General features: G+C 38.0%; 1 protein-coding gene across 12 annotated transcripts in view; it reads left to right on the forward strand.

The window, feature by feature from the left end:
- IQCH (IQ motif containing H) overlaps positions 1–17,881 on the forward strand; it is an 82,182-nt gene that overhangs the window by 37,963 nt on the left and 26,338 nt on the right. For 6 of the 12 annotated variants that reach the window (XM_065076759.1, XM_065076760.1, XM_065076763.1 and 3 more), the window contains 5 exons: positions 3,456–3,539; positions 5,841–6,016; positions 9,970–10,242; positions 12,097–12,288; positions 15,302–15,364. In XM_065076759.1, the coding sequence (XP_064932831.1) occupies positions 3,456–3,539; positions 5,841–6,016; positions 9,970–10,242; positions 12,097–12,288; positions 15,302–15,364 (788 nt within the window). The remainder of the gene's footprint in view (positions 1–3,455; positions 3,540–5,840; positions 6,017–9,969; positions 10,243–12,096; positions 12,289–15,301; positions 15,365–17,881) is intronic. The other 6 variants (XM_065076768.1, XM_065076761.1, XM_065076762.1 and 3 more) reach the window with 1 other exon arrangement.

The following is a 17,881-nucleotide window of genomic DNA, read 5'->3' on the forward strand; positions in this document are numbered from 1 at the left end:
AAATACATTATGCCCTCCAAAAGAAGGATTTGAAAAAGTTATTGATGCTTGTTTTTATTAAATGCATTGACTATATCAAGAGTTCTGGTTTAGTTCCATAGGGCTTTTACAGTAAGTAAATAAGAAACATTTAGGTCATTAAAATGTAATGTAAATACGTAGCATTTTTTCTTTTGAAATGTTAAGATTGGACTGGTTTTGAGAAACAGCAACATAAAATGGCAAAGAAATTGATCCAATTTGGTTTAATATAATTTTAAGAACAGCTCATATTTGAAATTTGAAGAGATAAAACGTAAGGTCTAAGCTAAAAACCTTTAAAGTGTAAGAATATAAATAAATTTAAATGCTTAATTATTCTGGTCCTACACATGTGACATTTTAAAAAACATTTGTATAATTTTGAGCCCATTTCTGGAACACATCCATCTGGTAACATTGTGTAGTTTGTTCTCAGGCCTTTTCCAATTATACTTTCGATCTGCCACATCATGTAATAGTATTTTTGAAAAACTGCTGAATACCCTGAAATATTTTGCCGTCTTTTCTTTATCAAATGTTACAGTTAAGAAGTCTGTTTGAACTGAGTTCTAGGAAGATGAGCAGTTTAAACAAGTAACATTTGTTTCAGTCTAAGAGGACTAAACCTGCAAAATGATGGCTGATTTCAGCAGGATTTTTTTCTTTTTTTTTTCTTTTTTCTTTTTTAAGATCTGGGTCTGGGTAATCATAAAAAGGTGTCTAAATTAGAAGAACTGGGGCAGAGCAGATAAACACCAAGACACAGGAGTTTGATACACTGTTCGTGGTTTCTCTGTTCAGTTTTGTAAATCAAAAATAGAGCCTGAAATTCTCTACTCACGTTTCCTTGACATCAGCGTTTAGGGCAAATCAGACTCTGTGTTTTCTTCCTATGGAAGCGGAATTTCCAGTAAATGGAGACAGTCATAACTGTGAATTTCTCAGCAGTCTTCATTTTCACAACAGTTTCGGATTCATGTCAAGTTTCTGGAAATAATCCAGGAAAAGGGATAGCAATGGATTTAAATTATACTGCTGTGAGGAGCAAATGTTTCCATTTATTTCACCAAAACAAAAACTTTGCATTTCTAGCATAACTAAAAAAGTAAGTAGATTCTGTTGTTTAAAGATTGTTTAGCACTTTTGCCAGGTATTGTAGGGAAAAAGGAATTTGAACTTTCTAATCAGATTTACTCCCACACTCTAATGGTTGAATACACTTGTGTAGTATTTGGGATTCAAATACTGTTTCTTTTTTTTTCATTCAGCTGTTTTTATGTGACTTGATCAATCTTTCTACCCGAATAGTGACATTTACAATAAATTGTCACCTTATATAACCTACTGTATATTTCTCATGTGGGACACATGAATCCTTTTGAAAAACAGTTTCAGTTGAACAGTAGGTGTGACAAGTATGGTGAGAAAAGTTGGGTATTGTTAATTAGACCTCTCCCAAGCATGGGAAGCACAAGGTGGCTGAATCCTTGACAGCTCGTTTTCCTCCTTCCACATCAGATATTGCCCCATGGTCACTTAAACTGTCAGGTTGTGTCCGCCCCAAAGGCCAGTTTGAAAACTGTCGTGGACTCTTTGTTGAGAGAAGACACTTGGAGATGAGCAAATTTATTAAGAAAATAGTAGGGGAGGTGCAAGCACGTCCTTTTACCATTAATTCAAACACCTCTTATTTTAGTACTTCCATAACTCTGCCTGAGCATTCCACTGAAGTCATTTCACACACACGACCGTAAAACTCCTGTGAAGGAGGAAGGAAGGCCCTTGGTGTCCTGTCAGTACCACTGAACTCGGAAATCAATTCTTGGATGTTGCTTTGCAAGGTCGCCCCTCCCGCAGAGCAGCCCCACCAGTGAGCTGCTGAGATGCGCTGATGCCTCGTGCAAATGAGCAGCCACATCCTCGAGTGTTTTGTCCCCATCACTGTCTTCAGACACCATTTGGAGTTTTAACTTAACCAGATTGCAGGTATAGATCAACTAAAGTAGCGCTGCTTTGAATCCAAATAGGAGCTTTGGCTTCTGGAAAATGCAAATTTATCTGAAATGTTTCGTGTATTTGTAGACCAAATGCTGTGGAGCAAAATGTTAGTGATACACAAAGCAGCTGTACGTAACAAAGCAGAGATGATGGCACAGGTTATACAGAATGCATAGAGTATGATCACAGTACACGCAGTTTATTTGGGTTAGTTTTGTGTAAACTGCAAGGAAAGGAATATTAAACCTCTGCCTTTAAGAAGCATTGTCAGCTGAGCAACCATGTTCAAAATGTATCAGGTGTGAAGATTAACGTGGTTTGTAATGTCCATTGGAAGGTGAATGATTCAAAAGGAGTGAATATTCCTCTCGTTACATCTAATGGGGTCATGTCAGTGGCAGCTAATATATTGTGAATTAATACGTTTTATTAACGTATCTGAGAAAAGTACATGCAGTAGTTGGTGTGATGCTCTAGTGTATCTGCAGAACCACAGCAACATGCAAGTTCTGACTTTTGATTGCTACTTCAACTATTATCCCTTTCAAATAATTACTGATTTTCCAAGTGATATTTGCATCTTGTTTTTTCTGCCTCCATTTAGTTCTTGAAAATACATGTATTTTCAAGAGGACAGTTTAGAGTAGGGAAACCAGCTACTTTCCACTTTCCAATAATTGGAAATGTGCAGAAATGTGAAATGTTGTGAGGATTTTGTTAGTGGATCAGGTGAGATTTTATGCGGAACGTTACATTGAACTTCCTTATGGATTCAGTCACAGCTGTTGTGACTCGCAACTCATGTTGCACAGTTGTGTGTGTTTCTATATACACTCTGATTAATTTAGAATTAGCTGAATTTAAAAATTACAGGATTAGAGATTATAGTCACAGCGGTCACGGCATTTACTGCAGTCTTTTGGAATGTGAGCATGCAATCAGCTGGAAGTCTGTCCCTAACTAGATAAGCCAAGCTCAGGCAGGCTGCCCCTCATTCCTCCTCTGCAGCAAATGATCAGGTATCACTGCGACATCTCCTTAATGAAGTGGCTTTGGTGCCTTTTATCTGTGTGAAAGATGAAACGTACCAGGATTCTTCCTTCACGATGGTGTCATTTTTTTTCACTGTTTAAAAAAAAAAATCCAGCAACGTAGAAGACTCAAAATACTCAGTCTACATGTTTAAATTATAGAGCTCTATAGGTCTGGGATGTTTAGGTCTGTATTTAAAATCTTATGACATAAAAACATGGTGTTACATTAGTTCACTAATAGAAGTAAATTCATACAGCTGATGTAATTAGTGCTATAACACATTTGGGATATAAAATCTTTTTATTACAGCTTTTTTTTAATCCAAAAGTCTGATTTCTTTCAAATATGTACCATGGGTTTTCTGAAGACAGGTTGCGGGGGGGGCTTTACTTGTTTTCCAGGCTATTCCCAGTGCACCCGTGAGCATATTCCCAATCTCGCTCTCCAGCAGAACTTGCAGATGGGGAGGCTGTGTGACATACTGGGTACGTTATGAGCTGTTGGCTGCCTCTTTTTTGATTGTTATTTGCCCGTAGGATGTCCGATGAGGACATTTTGTATTAGTGTTAAATATAGAGAACAGATAAGCTCAAAGTAATTTATCTGCTGTGGCACTTGCTCCTGCCCATGTTATTCATAAGAAGAACAATGCTGACTCTTGCCAGCTCTGTGCTAAGGTAAAGCAGCCTCACCCTGGGGCATGCTGAGCACCACAAATGATCAAAAGTGTTTAGTGTTCTACAAAATTAGGTAGCTAATTCTAGTGTTCATTCAGGCTCATATGGAGAGATGTGCTAGAAAAGAGCAAGCCCTTATTTAAACTGATTTTTTTTTTTAATTAGTAAATGAGGCAAAACACATGCATTTAAAAGTTTTTCCTAGAATGACAGTCCTCTGTTAAGCAGAGCAGTGAAGAACATTATTCGTCAGTGACCAACTTCATTGGCTCCCTGGAATGACATGCTTTACATGATTCATGTATATTTCAGTATCATTATTATTTTATAAATACCACTTAGTAAGTTCATAACAAAAATATATTAGATCCAGAAATTTACAGTTGCCTAAAATAATAATGTAATTGCCTTTATATATTAGCTAGGCACTAATCGTGTTTTTCTGCAATAGTTTTATTTTTTTTTAACATAGATTTTTTGTTTGTTTCTAAAATGATAGTTACAAACTTAAAGGGATAAAGTCAACACACTGAACAGGCATTTTCTCATTTTAAATCTGTGAACATGAAAATTGGTTCTACTGTAAAATAGACCGTGAGTAAGACACAAACTAGTTAAACATTACCTAAATTATTAACTAGGTCAGATGCTTTACCTGTGCCTGGCAGAAGAGCATTGATATTTACCATATTGATTTTCCTTTTCTTTAGAGTACCAGAGGATTTCCTTGCTTGTTGTAATCTGCTATGAGCTAATCTGTCTCTGGAGCCCCACCGTGTCCAATGCAGACTTGTATATCTCTTTATAGGGCAGTGCTAAGAGTAGTAAAATGTATTGCAGCATTTTATTCAACAATTTCACCCGAGCTTCTCCATTTCTGATGGTGCAGTCCATTCAGCATCACAGCCCGTATTGGCGAGGAGTCTTTTTGTACCATAGCTGGTAAATTTTCAGGCTTGTTTTGCAGCTCTGAGTAAATGCCTAAAAACAACATAGTATTGACTACCAGTTCTAATGAACTGTTCTTTTAATTATTTTAAAAATTTATACGATAATGAATTGTATTATATATATATATGTAGGCTCTGTTGGAGCTTCAGATACAGGGCTGATTGTGAGATGCTGTTCTACTAAAATGCTTCAGTTGAGCTTCTGGCCTTACAGTTTTAGATCAAGTGAATGTGGGATATTTTATTCCAACATGAGGCTCAGGGTTTCCTTAGTTCGATACGTGCTCTGCCTCTGATTCCTTCCCGTGTGGGAGCAGTTGGCACTTTCCAGGCTCTTGTTCCTGTGCCCAGTGAAGACAATGAAAGACTTCCTACCCATTTCAGCAGGAGCTGGATCAAAACCTAGCAGTGCTTTTTGGCAGCATATTCTATTGCTGTTGCAAGGCCCATTAATTCATTAACTCATCTCTTACATTAATATTTTAGAGGATCAGAGTAGTTAAAATTTTCCAAACCAGTGTATATTAAAGAATTCCACTTTCTCACCTCTAAGTGTTTGTGTATACACTGTCTTTCAGCCCAAGTTGTTTTACATGCAGAAAAACAGATTTTCACACTGTGGTATTTAACTCGCTAATCTGCACACTCACACGCTCAGCGATAGTTATTAATGGTATCCTGCCGTGAGCTTTTGTACGGACAGGACAAGAATAGGAACAGGCCGTACAAAATCCAGGCAGCGTATGAAAAGGGAATTTCATCATCTTCCTAAACTTAACTGCTCAGTTTTATAATTTACTGAAGTTAATGGGATATGTTTTTTTAAAGCAGTGTGCAATTCCCATTGATGTTAATGTGAGTCGTGCATATAAATCCCCCTGCAACACTTGCAAAATTCTGCCCCCAATATGTTCTGCAGAATTGAATTCTGAAAACTAGCTATTTCCTTGGGTTGCTGACCTGTCTTCAGAGAAATGCTGAAGCACAGAAAAAGCAGTTAAACCACTAAGATTTGGGAATTACGGATCTCATTTTTATTTTCAGTGTGGTTTTTTTTAGGCAAGCTATTTGTTAGCAAATGATCAGGAAGTCTCAGATTGCTGTTCTGAATAGACTCTACCTTTCTTCCAGTAATGAACATTGTGCCCCTTTGTTTTAGATGCCAACGTGGACGTCATCTACATCTGCCCCCTTCAGCTGAGTGAGGAGTTACTGCGGTATTACAATAAACTCCTGGGTCTGCAGGCAGCTGTTAGATCTGGGAACCCTGAGGACATGGCTGACCTGCAGGACAGGTTCAAAATTCTCACCCCTGAAGCTATAAACAGCTTCCCTGTGAGTTTGTCTTCTAATTACTACAGCTTGAGGGATGCAGTAAAATTAAATTGGAAATTTTATAACTTGTAACGCTCTGGTACACATCAGTGAAATATTACTGCAAGTTTAAGGGCTTTACTGATTAGACTACTAGTTAGAGCATTGGAAATAAATATCCCGGTTTAGTTTTATAGACTTAGTTGAGATAGTCCTATATTGGCTATTTGTAGACCACTGTCCCTTCTTACTATATAGTTGGGACTGGGAACTTGATAGATTTATATCTCTAAGCAAATCATATCAGTAAACCATTCTTATTACTCAGACTTAATCTCCAGGCAGCCCAGTATTCAATCATCTGTGTGTTTGTAGTGTTCTTTTAATTAAATCCAATTCAGAACTACTTAAAGAACAGAACTTAAAACTGCATAGGTTAGATAATACAGAAATATTAGTTCTAAACCTGTCAAGTAAGTTTTAAATCCATGTGGTCCATGGTCTAAAAAGAGATTTTAATGAATGTACACTACACACAATGTTTCTGAAAATACTACAGTGCAGTGAAGATTATCTGCAGTGGAGAATAATTTTATATTGTACATATTCAGTTCATAGTGTCTTAGCTGAGATTTGATCTTTATGAAACTTAGGGGTCCATTTGTATCTCCAGGGTCTATGCTTAAAGCCCTGCTCTTGTTTTTAATATATATTAATAACCCTCTTCTAGTTATTTTGTTGAACAATTATTTGTTGTACCATATACTGTTTCAAACTAATGGCTTCAGAAGGTAAATAAGCTTTTCTATATTTTGTAAATGTGTTGCTTTTCAAATGTAGTTCTATAGTAGCTGTTCAGCAAAACACTCACATGTGTGGATGAATCATTTTCTGTTGAAATAGTCTGGAAACATCTATGTGAGAAAAGTGCTCAGCTCTTTCGCTGTATATGGAGGGACCCCGACTCAGAGCTGTCTGATAGTTTTGCCATAGTTCAAATGAATTCTGTAGATATGAATGTGTTATGTTTTCTCTGAAGTTGGAGGAAAAGCATCAAGAGATGATATTTGTGTTTTTAGGAGCTGGCTTTGCTTTAGTATTGTGCTTTTATCTCAACACTAGAAACCTACAAGAATCAGAGCTGCCTGTGCTGGGCCTTCACCTTGTGAAGTAAAATTATTGGGGTGGTAAATCCTTGATAAATACCAGTGATATATTTTTGCTTTTTAAATTGCAGTTTGACAATTGTAGCTGGTTTTTTTTTTTCCATCTGGATACTGCTTATTTTTCCAGCAATACCTATCAAATATTGGAAGCTTTAAGAAGCATTCCACATAAAACATCCTAAAAATATTGTCTAGAACACATCATTATGTGTTCTAGACAATTATTTATCATTATGGATAAAAATGTGCTAAACCTGGACAGGCTGTCCAGGAATGGAACATTTCTCTCATGGACTATTTTGGTCATGGTGATTTGGCTGAAGCAGTTTTGCTGTAGAAGCAGGTTGTTTTCAAGCATGCGTCTCTTGTGTATAGCCTTCCCTCTTCCCATTTCTGTTGAAATATTCCAGACAAAGTTTCTTTTCCAGAAAGAAAAGACTGAACAGCTTTGTAAAAATTTATTGTGCAGCTGTGATTTACTGGGAAATGCTTACATGCTCTGATGAAGGGACCTAACGATTACAACCATGGGTTTTACCTGACACCAGGCTGAGGTATCCCCTTGGCTCTTCAGCGCAGTGCAACGTATGCAAAATCCTCAACCTACATTCTTTTCATTGAGCATATGTTCTTTACCATCTATCAACTAATGTGTCCAGGAAATGTGTCTTTTGTGAGGAGAGGAATCTGTGCTCTTAACTGATCATCGTCACCCATTGGCTTCAGCGACCGTGGATTTAGCCGTCATTTCGTCTGTGTAAGGGTTATAGTTTCTTTTATTAAAAACTTCTGTTGTACCTAATCTATCTACATATATTCCTAATATGTGAACATATGGCTTGAAGGCCACCTTAACAGGCTCCTTTGAGCAACTCTAGAAGCACAAATCAGCCTTGCCCAATTTCCTGGATATTCTGATGGAACTGGATGGAAGGAAAATCTGGAAGACACCAGACGCACGTAGTCCTGTGAGAAAAGGGTGTCCAAATGCCCTTGTCCTTAGACAGCTGCTGGCTGTTAGTGTCCTCTTGTGACTCGGTGCATCCAGGTGCAACATGAAACACTTCTAACAAAGGGTGACCCTACCCTGATTCTCCACTAGCTGCACATTGAAACAGCAGAGTGGTAACTTTGCTCATCATATTAATAGTAAAGCTGATGCCAAGGGTGGCTTCTCTGATCCTGAGAAGTTTATAAAAAAATCAACAGGTTTGAGAAAACCAAGAACTGGCTTTTTGGTTAACCTGCCAACCACTATTTTGTGCAATCGTGATGGAATTCTGAGGATTCCTCAGTTTTGCTTTTACCTGCTTTCACTCGCGCAACTGTATATCATGGCAGCTGTACCACTCGGAGCAGGAATGAACTAGATTTTACAGCCTGTTTCCTGCACTCCTTAATTAACTGTAAAATCCATTATTGAGAGACACAAAGCAAATCTCGCCCCTACATCACCACTCGTGGCCCCAGGGAGTGAGTGACCGGGGCTGGAAATTGATCCTGTTCTCTCCACGGCCACGAGCCCAACTGAACGGGCCATCTCCTGCTTTTGTACCACGCTCAGGAGAAAGGGAACAAATCAATCGGAACATGAAGAGTCTTGGTTTTCAAACTGACAGAAGGAAAAGGCTCCAGGAAACTTGTTTGTTGTTCTTTTTGCCCTTACACTTCTGTGACTCCCTTTTTCCTACTAAAATGTTGAAGAGTATCTAATTTTTCTGACTTATATCCTCACTTTCCTTGCAGTATGTCTGATTTCTTTACAGAGAAACTTGAGTGCTCTTTTTGGAGCTGTGTGTTTGGTATTGACAAAAGGGGATTCCTTTTATCCACTTGAGGGGCTTCCCATTTCCTTTTCCGCTGTCGTAGTAGAATCAGGATTTATACTTCAGCCCCTGTGAAGGAGCATCCAGGACCTTGAGGGAAAACATTCTGGGTTCTCCAGTCCAGGACTTTGAAGGAAAGTACTCTGGGTTCTCCTGAAAATTCCTGGCAAATCCAGGAGTACTTACTTTCCTGACTAGGGCTTAAGTTAGATGAAATTTCATGGGAAGATTTCCTTCTTGTTACAACTACTTGTTTATAGCAATTTATGGCAGTGGAGGTGTCTGTACTATTGCTGTATAGTGTCCATCCCTGTCTGTCTCAACCTCTAGCTTTGTTCAGAATAGATCTTCTGTTTTAGAAGAAATGAAAAATTTCTTGAAGTTGAGACCCCTTTATTTTAAACAACAAAATCCCACCCTCTCTTTGAGTGCTCTGCAGCTGTGTTCACATGAGCTATCAGAACTATTGTGTAATGGAAATGTATATTCCCAGTAATTTAATGTGATCAGTGAAAGCTTTTGTAAATCAAAGTGTTTTATTCTCAGACAATCGCTTAAAATACTGGTGAACTGTATGGTGAAATACCATCCCTGCTATAGGGGTTTTTCTTCTTTTTTGTATTGATTTTTAGGAGCTTTAGAGTTAAACCATGCCAGAAGTGTTGCTGAGATGAATCACTATTATCCAAAGGCCACCAGCCTCTCTGCCGACTGACAGAAGGGTAATTCCACATGGATCAAATAAATACAGATGTGTAGTAATTAGTTCTATTCCCAGCGAGCCCATTTCCAACACACTAAAGATGTGCACGATTATGGAGCCTCACCCCAACAGCTTTTATCAATTTAAACTGCTAAGCTACAGGATAGGTCATAACCCAGCCTGCTATTAATAATGTATTTATCGTGTGCAATGTTATAAATTAGGTTCATGGAACAGAGAAGAACACCTTTTAACAAGAATAATGTTATCTCTATACAGAAGCATCACATGTGCCTGGCCACTCAACTGAAGTACAGTCCCAAGACAATCCAAAAAATAAAAATTCTTCTCCAGAGCAGAGATGCCTACATTATAGGAGGGGTTCCCCACAAAGATGATTTAGCAGTGGCTGACATGCTAAATGTCCCTATATTGGGCTCGGTGCCAGAAGTGGCTCATCTCTATAGTACCAAGTCTGGAAGTAAACGCATTTTTGCCAGCGCTTGTGTGCCAACCCCTCCCGGAGAGTCTGACATCTCCAGCATGGACCAGGTAAGCGGGACGTGGGCCGGGATGTATCCACGTGCAGATGCCTCTTTTTGCTCGATAGGACACAAACTTCATCCAATTTATAACATTGATTAGACCCTAACTGGGTTTAATTAAATCATGTATGAGGTTGCTTCTTTTTCAGTTGTATCTCACCCATTAAGTGCAATTTGTATCCTCATCAGGAAGTAACACAATTGTTCTGGTGTTCTTCATGTTCTTTTTTGAGGATATGTAAGGGCATTTGGTTCAGTTATTTCAAACAGTTTCTGTTGCTGCTCCATGAAGTCACGGCCTCAATGAAATTAATAGGAATTTTATCAGTGACTGAAAATAGAACAAGGATTTCTGGGAAAATTTAGTATTTATTGAAGGGAGAATTTCTTCCCCTTAGGAAGTCAATTCGTTCAAATTGAGGTTCACTGAGCATATCTGCAACTGGAGTTTTACCTCATACCTGGCTTCCCACTGCTAAATTCACCTGTCTTGTTAGCATGACCAGTAAAAAAGAACAAGATATTACTAAACTAAAATTACAAGGCACAAAACTTTTCTGTACTATGTTCTGTTTACATCTGTTTATTCAATGCCTCGGTATTACATTCTATAAGCTGATGTTGCAATAATCTAAGTATGACAGGTACTGACTTTTTACAAAAATATTTTTATGGTGGTGCTACATCTCATACAGGAAAATAACCAGTGCCATGGTTTGCAGGAATTCCTACTTCTTAGGCTTTTCACAGTGCTTTGCTTTTTATTAATCATCTTTAACACTGAAAACAATCTGAGCTACACAAATACATTGCAACTTCTATAGTAGATGAAATGAATATATGATCAATGATTTGAAAAACAACTCTTTGATTTATTGTTAAATAATTTATCTGGATCTAATATTTTTGATTCATACTACAGTGTTATGGAAGTTCTACTTCTGTTGTTTGCTGGTATGAAATATTGACATTTTTAGGTTAAATAATCAAAGCAAGGTGACACTATGTTAAAGCACAATTCAATTTTCACTTAAAGATAGCACATAATTCTGTGTGACTGGTACAGCCCTTACAATATTATTGATCTTTTTCCATTACTGTAGGGGAGTCATTTATGCGATTCTCAAAAGCCACAAGTAATAACAGCTGGAACACACATGTAATTGTATTTCAGGTTATCATTTTTAAAAAAGAAACAAAAGTCCCTCTGTAAAAATGCAGAAGGCCAATGCAACAAGATCTGATAACATTTTTACCAGGTTCAAAGGCATTTGCAGTTTCTAAGAAGCTAATTGCATCCTACACCAGCTGGGCAAAAGGCATTTTAAAGTCATTTAAATCTGTATACATACACAAATAAATAATTAGCATTTTTATAAAGCCTGCTTGGTAACTCCTTCGTACATTTATAACCACATAATGTACTCTCCAGTAGGAAAATTTCACAGATGTTTTGGCTGGTGTTAGAATCTGGCACAACTGTTCCTCAGATTTTGCAAATCGTGGAGTCCATCCCTTGTCATTCCCCATCACAAACATTTATTGAGCAATACTGATTATCCAAAACCTAAAATCCTGATGAGACAGAAACCTGGACAAGCAAATTTCTCTCTGCAGATCACAGCTCCACCGACCACCGAAGGGTGTGGTTTGGTGGACTCAAATAAAGGACAAAGGCCATAGATTCTTCATCAAAAAATGTTGAAGGTTGCTTTCCCTGTGTATCCAAAAAAACTGTAACAACACAAGCATCTCCAAGAAAAAAGAAATTTCAAGTCCAAATATTTGAGAACTGGAAGTCTTAATTGAGGAACAATTTAACATTGTCATAGTGTAAAATATCTTTGTCGTTGCTCCGCAGATGATTCGTGTTCTCAGCCAGCTGATTGTTGACAATATGGATGTGCGGCGCTGGCTGTTTAAAGCGAACGAGGGATCTGGAGGAAATGGCACTGCCTATTGTGATGTTATTTCACGTTTGAAATGCTACCCCTGGCTTCAAAAAGAGCGTCAGAGGTACAGCCCTGAGAAGTGGAGTAAGAAGAGCGCACATGTGAGTAACGAAGGAGTGGGGTGTCTTGTTGTCACGGCTTCTTAATAGTCCGCTGGGCTTCTTTCTCACGGTAAATCTTTTATCTGATCTTTCATTTTAAGACTTTGGTCAGAGTTATGAGCCCAGACTAGCTTGTACAAAGCAATAGATAACAGTAATTCAAATAAAACAGTTAAATATTCCAAAATATAAATGGATGTCTGGCATCCAACTGTGGAATAAGTTGGGTGTCATAACACTTCACTCATATGCAATAATGTAGACATTTTACACAGTGTTTTTATTCAAAGTGAGGACATATAAATGAAGGTAAATAGGCAGTTCACACTTACATCTACAAAGAAACCTAGAATTATTGGAACAAAGCGTTGGACTAATATGGTTGAACAATAATCCATTTGAAGCCACATACAAACTGATTGCTTATTAATCTGGCTTTCTAAGGATTGTTTTTTCAGTACATTTTTCCTCACTAATAACTTTTAAACCTGTTAGCTCTTTTCAGCTGTGTACGCCGGAACACTTGAGGTCTCAGAGATCATTAGACTCCTGCCTGTTTCATTACAGCGGGTGTTTAGGTGAGGAGAGAGATCCCCAAAATACCCAATGGAGGGAAACGGTAGAGCATGAACTCAGGCACTAGTAGATTCCAAAGAATGCACATGATGGAGAGAGGCTGTAAGATGATACATTTCAACCACATAAAAATCCATATGAAACCAGACTTCATTAGTTCTGGCATTCAGAGAATTATTTGTAGTTTAAATATTCATTGGTATTTAAATGTGTTAATTTCAATAAGCATTTGATATTTCCGTATATTGTGCCAAATTCATTCCTCATATAATGGTTTTAAAGCCAGAAGGAATGTATCCAGAAAGAATTGTTTAATTTACATAAACTACTCATTATAGCTCTTTTGATTTTTTTTTAATTCGGTCAAAACGGGTTTGAAATTTTTGTTTGATTGAATTATATTGTATATTAAAATTTCAAATTATGCTGATTACAGTTCTGCTGCATTTGACAACTACCAAATAATTCCGCATTATAAAATAGAGCTTATTGTTTAAAGCCGAAGGGCTAATTTCTCTGATGTGCTAAAGATCCCTCGCTTGGTGCAAGTCGAGCAGTGAAACGCCAGCAGAAGCATCTCCGGCCACTGAGCTCTCTGGGACATAAAACTCCTCTATCCAGCTCCTGCTCCCAACCTCTGAGCCCATGGGACTAGTACTACTTAGTTCTTTCCTGGTATAAATTCCCTGTATAAGTGGTATTACCTGGTGTTAACATTAGTGTTTGTGTTTCTGTGCCTTTTCAATTATTTCATGGCCAAGTGATTCTGCATAAAGGACACAGTGATAACTGGCATTCTTTGGTTTCCCTTCTATGCTGCATTTATTTTGAGCTTTGATGCAACCAGGAATCAACCCATTAGAAGCCCTTGAACAAAACCATGTGTTAGAAGTTAGAAAATCTATACGGAATAATGTAATTGACCTGATTTCCTAGAGCCAGTAGAAAAGCTTCCGTAAATCCAGACCAGTATGAAGGTGGGCTTGGGCAAAACATGAAACTTGCTACCATTTTGAGCGTCTTGTTTGAATATGTGTGTTCAAGTTTTTCTGCCTTCCAAGTTTAACCCTCTTTTGTAGAACAGGAGACCTTTTTTATATATAATGAATTGCAGTCTCCAATGAGTGTTACCATTGAGAGCTGAGAATTAAAATCATCCTTTGTTAAGGAATACACTTTTAAACATCAAAGCATTAGTTTATGAGCAGAGGCATGCTTTAATGTCCTATTACAGAATGTAGACCTGTTTCTTTTGATAATGAAGACATTGTGTCAACGGCACAGGCTGCCACATACAAAACGGATGCTGGCAGGTTATTGAAAAATTCAGCTTCTTGATGAAAGACTATCCTGCAGGCTAAGAGTACAGTGAAAAGACTCTCCATTCTGGTAGAATTATTAGAAATGAGAATATGACTGTAAGCACTATATTATGTTAATACTTACAAATAGCTTCATTTGCATAGCAGTTTAAGACACGATACCCAGATTTTCCTCATTGGTATGTAGTAGGCAACAGATTAAAAATAATGTAGTTCGTGAGTTTGAACTGTGTAAAAATCCATTCCGTCTAAAAATGAGACTGATTTTAGATTCCTCATTTCAAAGATAACATTGGGCAAACAGAAGTGCAGGACAGGATTATCGATGTATTTTACCTTGCTAATGCAGCATCTGAGTTGTCTGAACAATTATTTTGCAGCTGAGTAAAGGGTTGAATTCACAAACTATGCTGAACGTCTCGGCAAGGCCTTCATGCCACTGGGCATTGCTGAAGTCTGCCAGCAGAGAAAAAATTTCATCCCGAGGCCCAGATTCTAATAATATTCAATATTGAGACAACTGCTGCCTCCACAAATGCACATTTGGCACTCGTGAGGCCATTTGTGGAGACGTTCTTCAATTTGCTAAAGAATATCAAGATCTGACCCCAGTTACAAGCAAAACCATCAGTAAATAGAGACACCTTACCAGTTTAATTGTATCTTGCGATGTGAATTACTACTGTAGGGAGGAAATAAGATTTTGAACTGTTTAACATGTGCATGTAAGGCGTTATGTGCTGTGTGAAATGCTCTTGTGCCATTCGAGCATGATTTGCCAACCTGTTTTCTGTACCAGTTAAAGACTCAGTCCGTGCACAGCAGAAAAATACCTAGAGAAAGATGTCTGCAATGCTTATTATTCTCTGGTATTCCGAAGTATGCTGAGAAGCTTGGTGGCTCACTCTTTTTGAAAGTCAGCAGGTCCGTTTTTGGAAAATGTCACCTATACTTAAATGGACCCTTACTGGAAAACTGCAGAAATTCATGGAAAATTATTGACTCTTATCGCTGAGAGTTTCTGGCTTAGCGGGATTCTGAGTTGCAAATCGTTGGAGGTTGTGGGAGAGTATCTGGGGAATGGAAACGCTGACTCTGATTTCATCCTTTCATAGGACAGAATTATAGAATCATTTCAGTTGGAAGAGACCCTCAGAATCATCAAGTGCAACCATAACGTAAGCTCATTATAGCACTAAACCATGTCCCTAAGAACCTTGTCTAAATGCTCTTTCCTGGGCATCCACTTGTGAGCACCATCAGAGACAAGACTGGGGGCTAAGCAGACCTTATCCAGCCATTTTTCATGACCTTGGAGAAAGTTGCTCAGATGCCCCTCAGAATTCCAGATGGACGCTGGTGGAAAAGTGGTCTACAGAAGTCTATTTGGTGCTTTTGTTTCTTTTTGAACTTTTGTCAAAGTCTGTGATGTCTCCTGGTCTCTTACTCCAAATCTTGGGGCTCAAAATGCCACCTCAGACTCTCAGAACACTTGCATCCTCCCTTCCTTTTAGAGGAAAGATAACATCACCCTCCTGATAGTGTTGCCCTTTTTTTTTTCTTCTTTTAACAGTTCCCCTTTTACATAAAATAACACAGGACTATGCAGAGATCCCTTCCTGTGTATAACTATAGAACTCTAAATAGTATCTAAATCACTAGGTTAAATTACTAGTCAAATTAATTTTAAAATTACCTTTTATTACATTGCAACTCTTAATTAACCACCAGGACCAGCAACACGATGTGAGTTTACCAAGTAGCAATCCTAAAGATAACAAAGATTAGACTAAAGACAAAAAGGGGGTAAGTATGGGGATAAAGAAGAAAAGACCTGAAAATACAAGATTAAAACAAGATGCGGAAACACAGGCAACAAATATTCTCTCAATTAGAACTGACCAAAGCTACACAACCATTTCAAAACACTCCATTAAATATCTGTTGTAGAAGAAAAAAGTGATTTAGCACACTTGGGCAGCCTTGTGTTTTAACTGTTAGAGTGTTTGAATCTTGCGGCCTCCAGTTGTGTCACAGGATTTCATCACGGTTTCTTTTCCTTACAGACTATATCTTGGTTAATTCGCTAAAATATGTAAGAGGAAATCAACATCTTTTCAAAAGGTGATAAATCTGGGAAATACGACTTTTGGTCTGAGTTGTATAAAGCAACATTCAGACGCTGGTTGCAGATTTTGTATTGATTGCTATTGGAAAATTACTGTTTCAAAGGCCAAGATAAAATGATGTGAAATGCCAGATGTTCTTTTAAGTTAAAAAAAAAAAAAGTGTTCAACTTTCAGAAGTCCTGTAATAAGTAACAGATAAACTTTGTGACTATCTGAAAATCACGAATAGTTGTGAGCATATTCTTTACTGGTTGAATGAATTGCATTCCCGTTAAGAACCCTGAAGTTTACAGATCACATCTTGCTTCTCTACTGAAGAATTCAGAGTAAAGAGTAAGCAGATGTAAACAGATCAAAATAAAACCAACCGTAATACTGTCAAAGGTGTAATTTCAGAAATACGGCATTGCTGGCACGCGGTTGTTTCTGACAGCCTGGGAACACAGGGTAGCTCCCAACACTGCTTTTTTCCTTCTTCTCTGTCCATTCTCCTTTTCACCGCTCCCATCACCTTTTGGAACACCACCAGCTTTGTTCTGGGATAGCACCACAAATATTACTGAAACCAGAATAAACTGCAAGCAGTGGAGTTGGTGTTAGTGTAACACTGAGGAGCCCCCGGGCAGACTTTGGGACGTCGTCTCTGCTGCTGGGTTTGTGCACTCGCAATTGCAGGTGTGGTAAGTTTTTCAGCCTGAAGAGGGCCAGAAATTCTGACAGATCCACAGAATATCAATTTGCAACATTTTGACAGGCTTTTAAAATTTCTTCCAGCTGGTGGGATGTTTCTTAGGGGAAAAAAAAAGAACCCAAGGAGTTAATGAAGAACCTGATTAGCTATAAAGCAATAGAGTTGCAGGTTGTTTTCTAGCATGGGCAATGCTCTGTCAGCAATATATCCTATATAGTTTAAATATTCACTGTCTCTGTGAACAGACTGTAGTGCTCTTATTCAGTTTATTAATATATCTATGATGCTGTCATAGTGATGTTTCAGGTGACTCTTAAATCCTCAGTAAAATAAAGCAGGATAATTGTATCCCTTGGTTAATTTAAAGCCATGATATCCATTCTTAAGACTTTAGATAATCAGATATGCAAGCTGTGGGTTTGTATGTCCTATTGATTTAATATGCTTCTAATCAGTACATAAAGCTATAGGCCTGCAGTGTTAATTTTTCATATGCTTACAAAGTACCCTTTGATTTTCTGTCACGCGTTAATTACAGCGTTTTGCCATTAAATAGGAAGCTTTGTGTAAACTAATTACTAGGTAATCATTGTCTACCGCAAGCGTGCTGTTTGTACCTTTTATTTTATTCTAAAAATGCACAGATCTCGCAGTCTGGAACCACTATACCTTCCAGCCATTAGCTCTCACTAATTCATAGCATTATTGTGTTAAGATTGTAGGAGTTGTAATTGTTGTGGTATCAGTGCTGTTAATTACCGGAGTAAACAGTTGAAATGGTGCCAAGGTCTATTGTACAAGGCAGAGGAAAGGAGGTTTAAATGTTACTTCCACCATCTGGGGACTGGAGTAGAGGCAAATGCTGGAAAACAGCA

The sequence above is a fragment of the Columba livia genome, chromosome 11, assembly GCF_036013475.1.
Source record: "Columba livia isolate bColLiv1 breed racing homer chromosome 11, bColLiv1.pat.W.v2, whole genome shotgun sequence".
NCBI lineage: Eukaryota > Metazoa > Chordata > Aves > Columbiformes > Columbidae > Columba > Columba livia.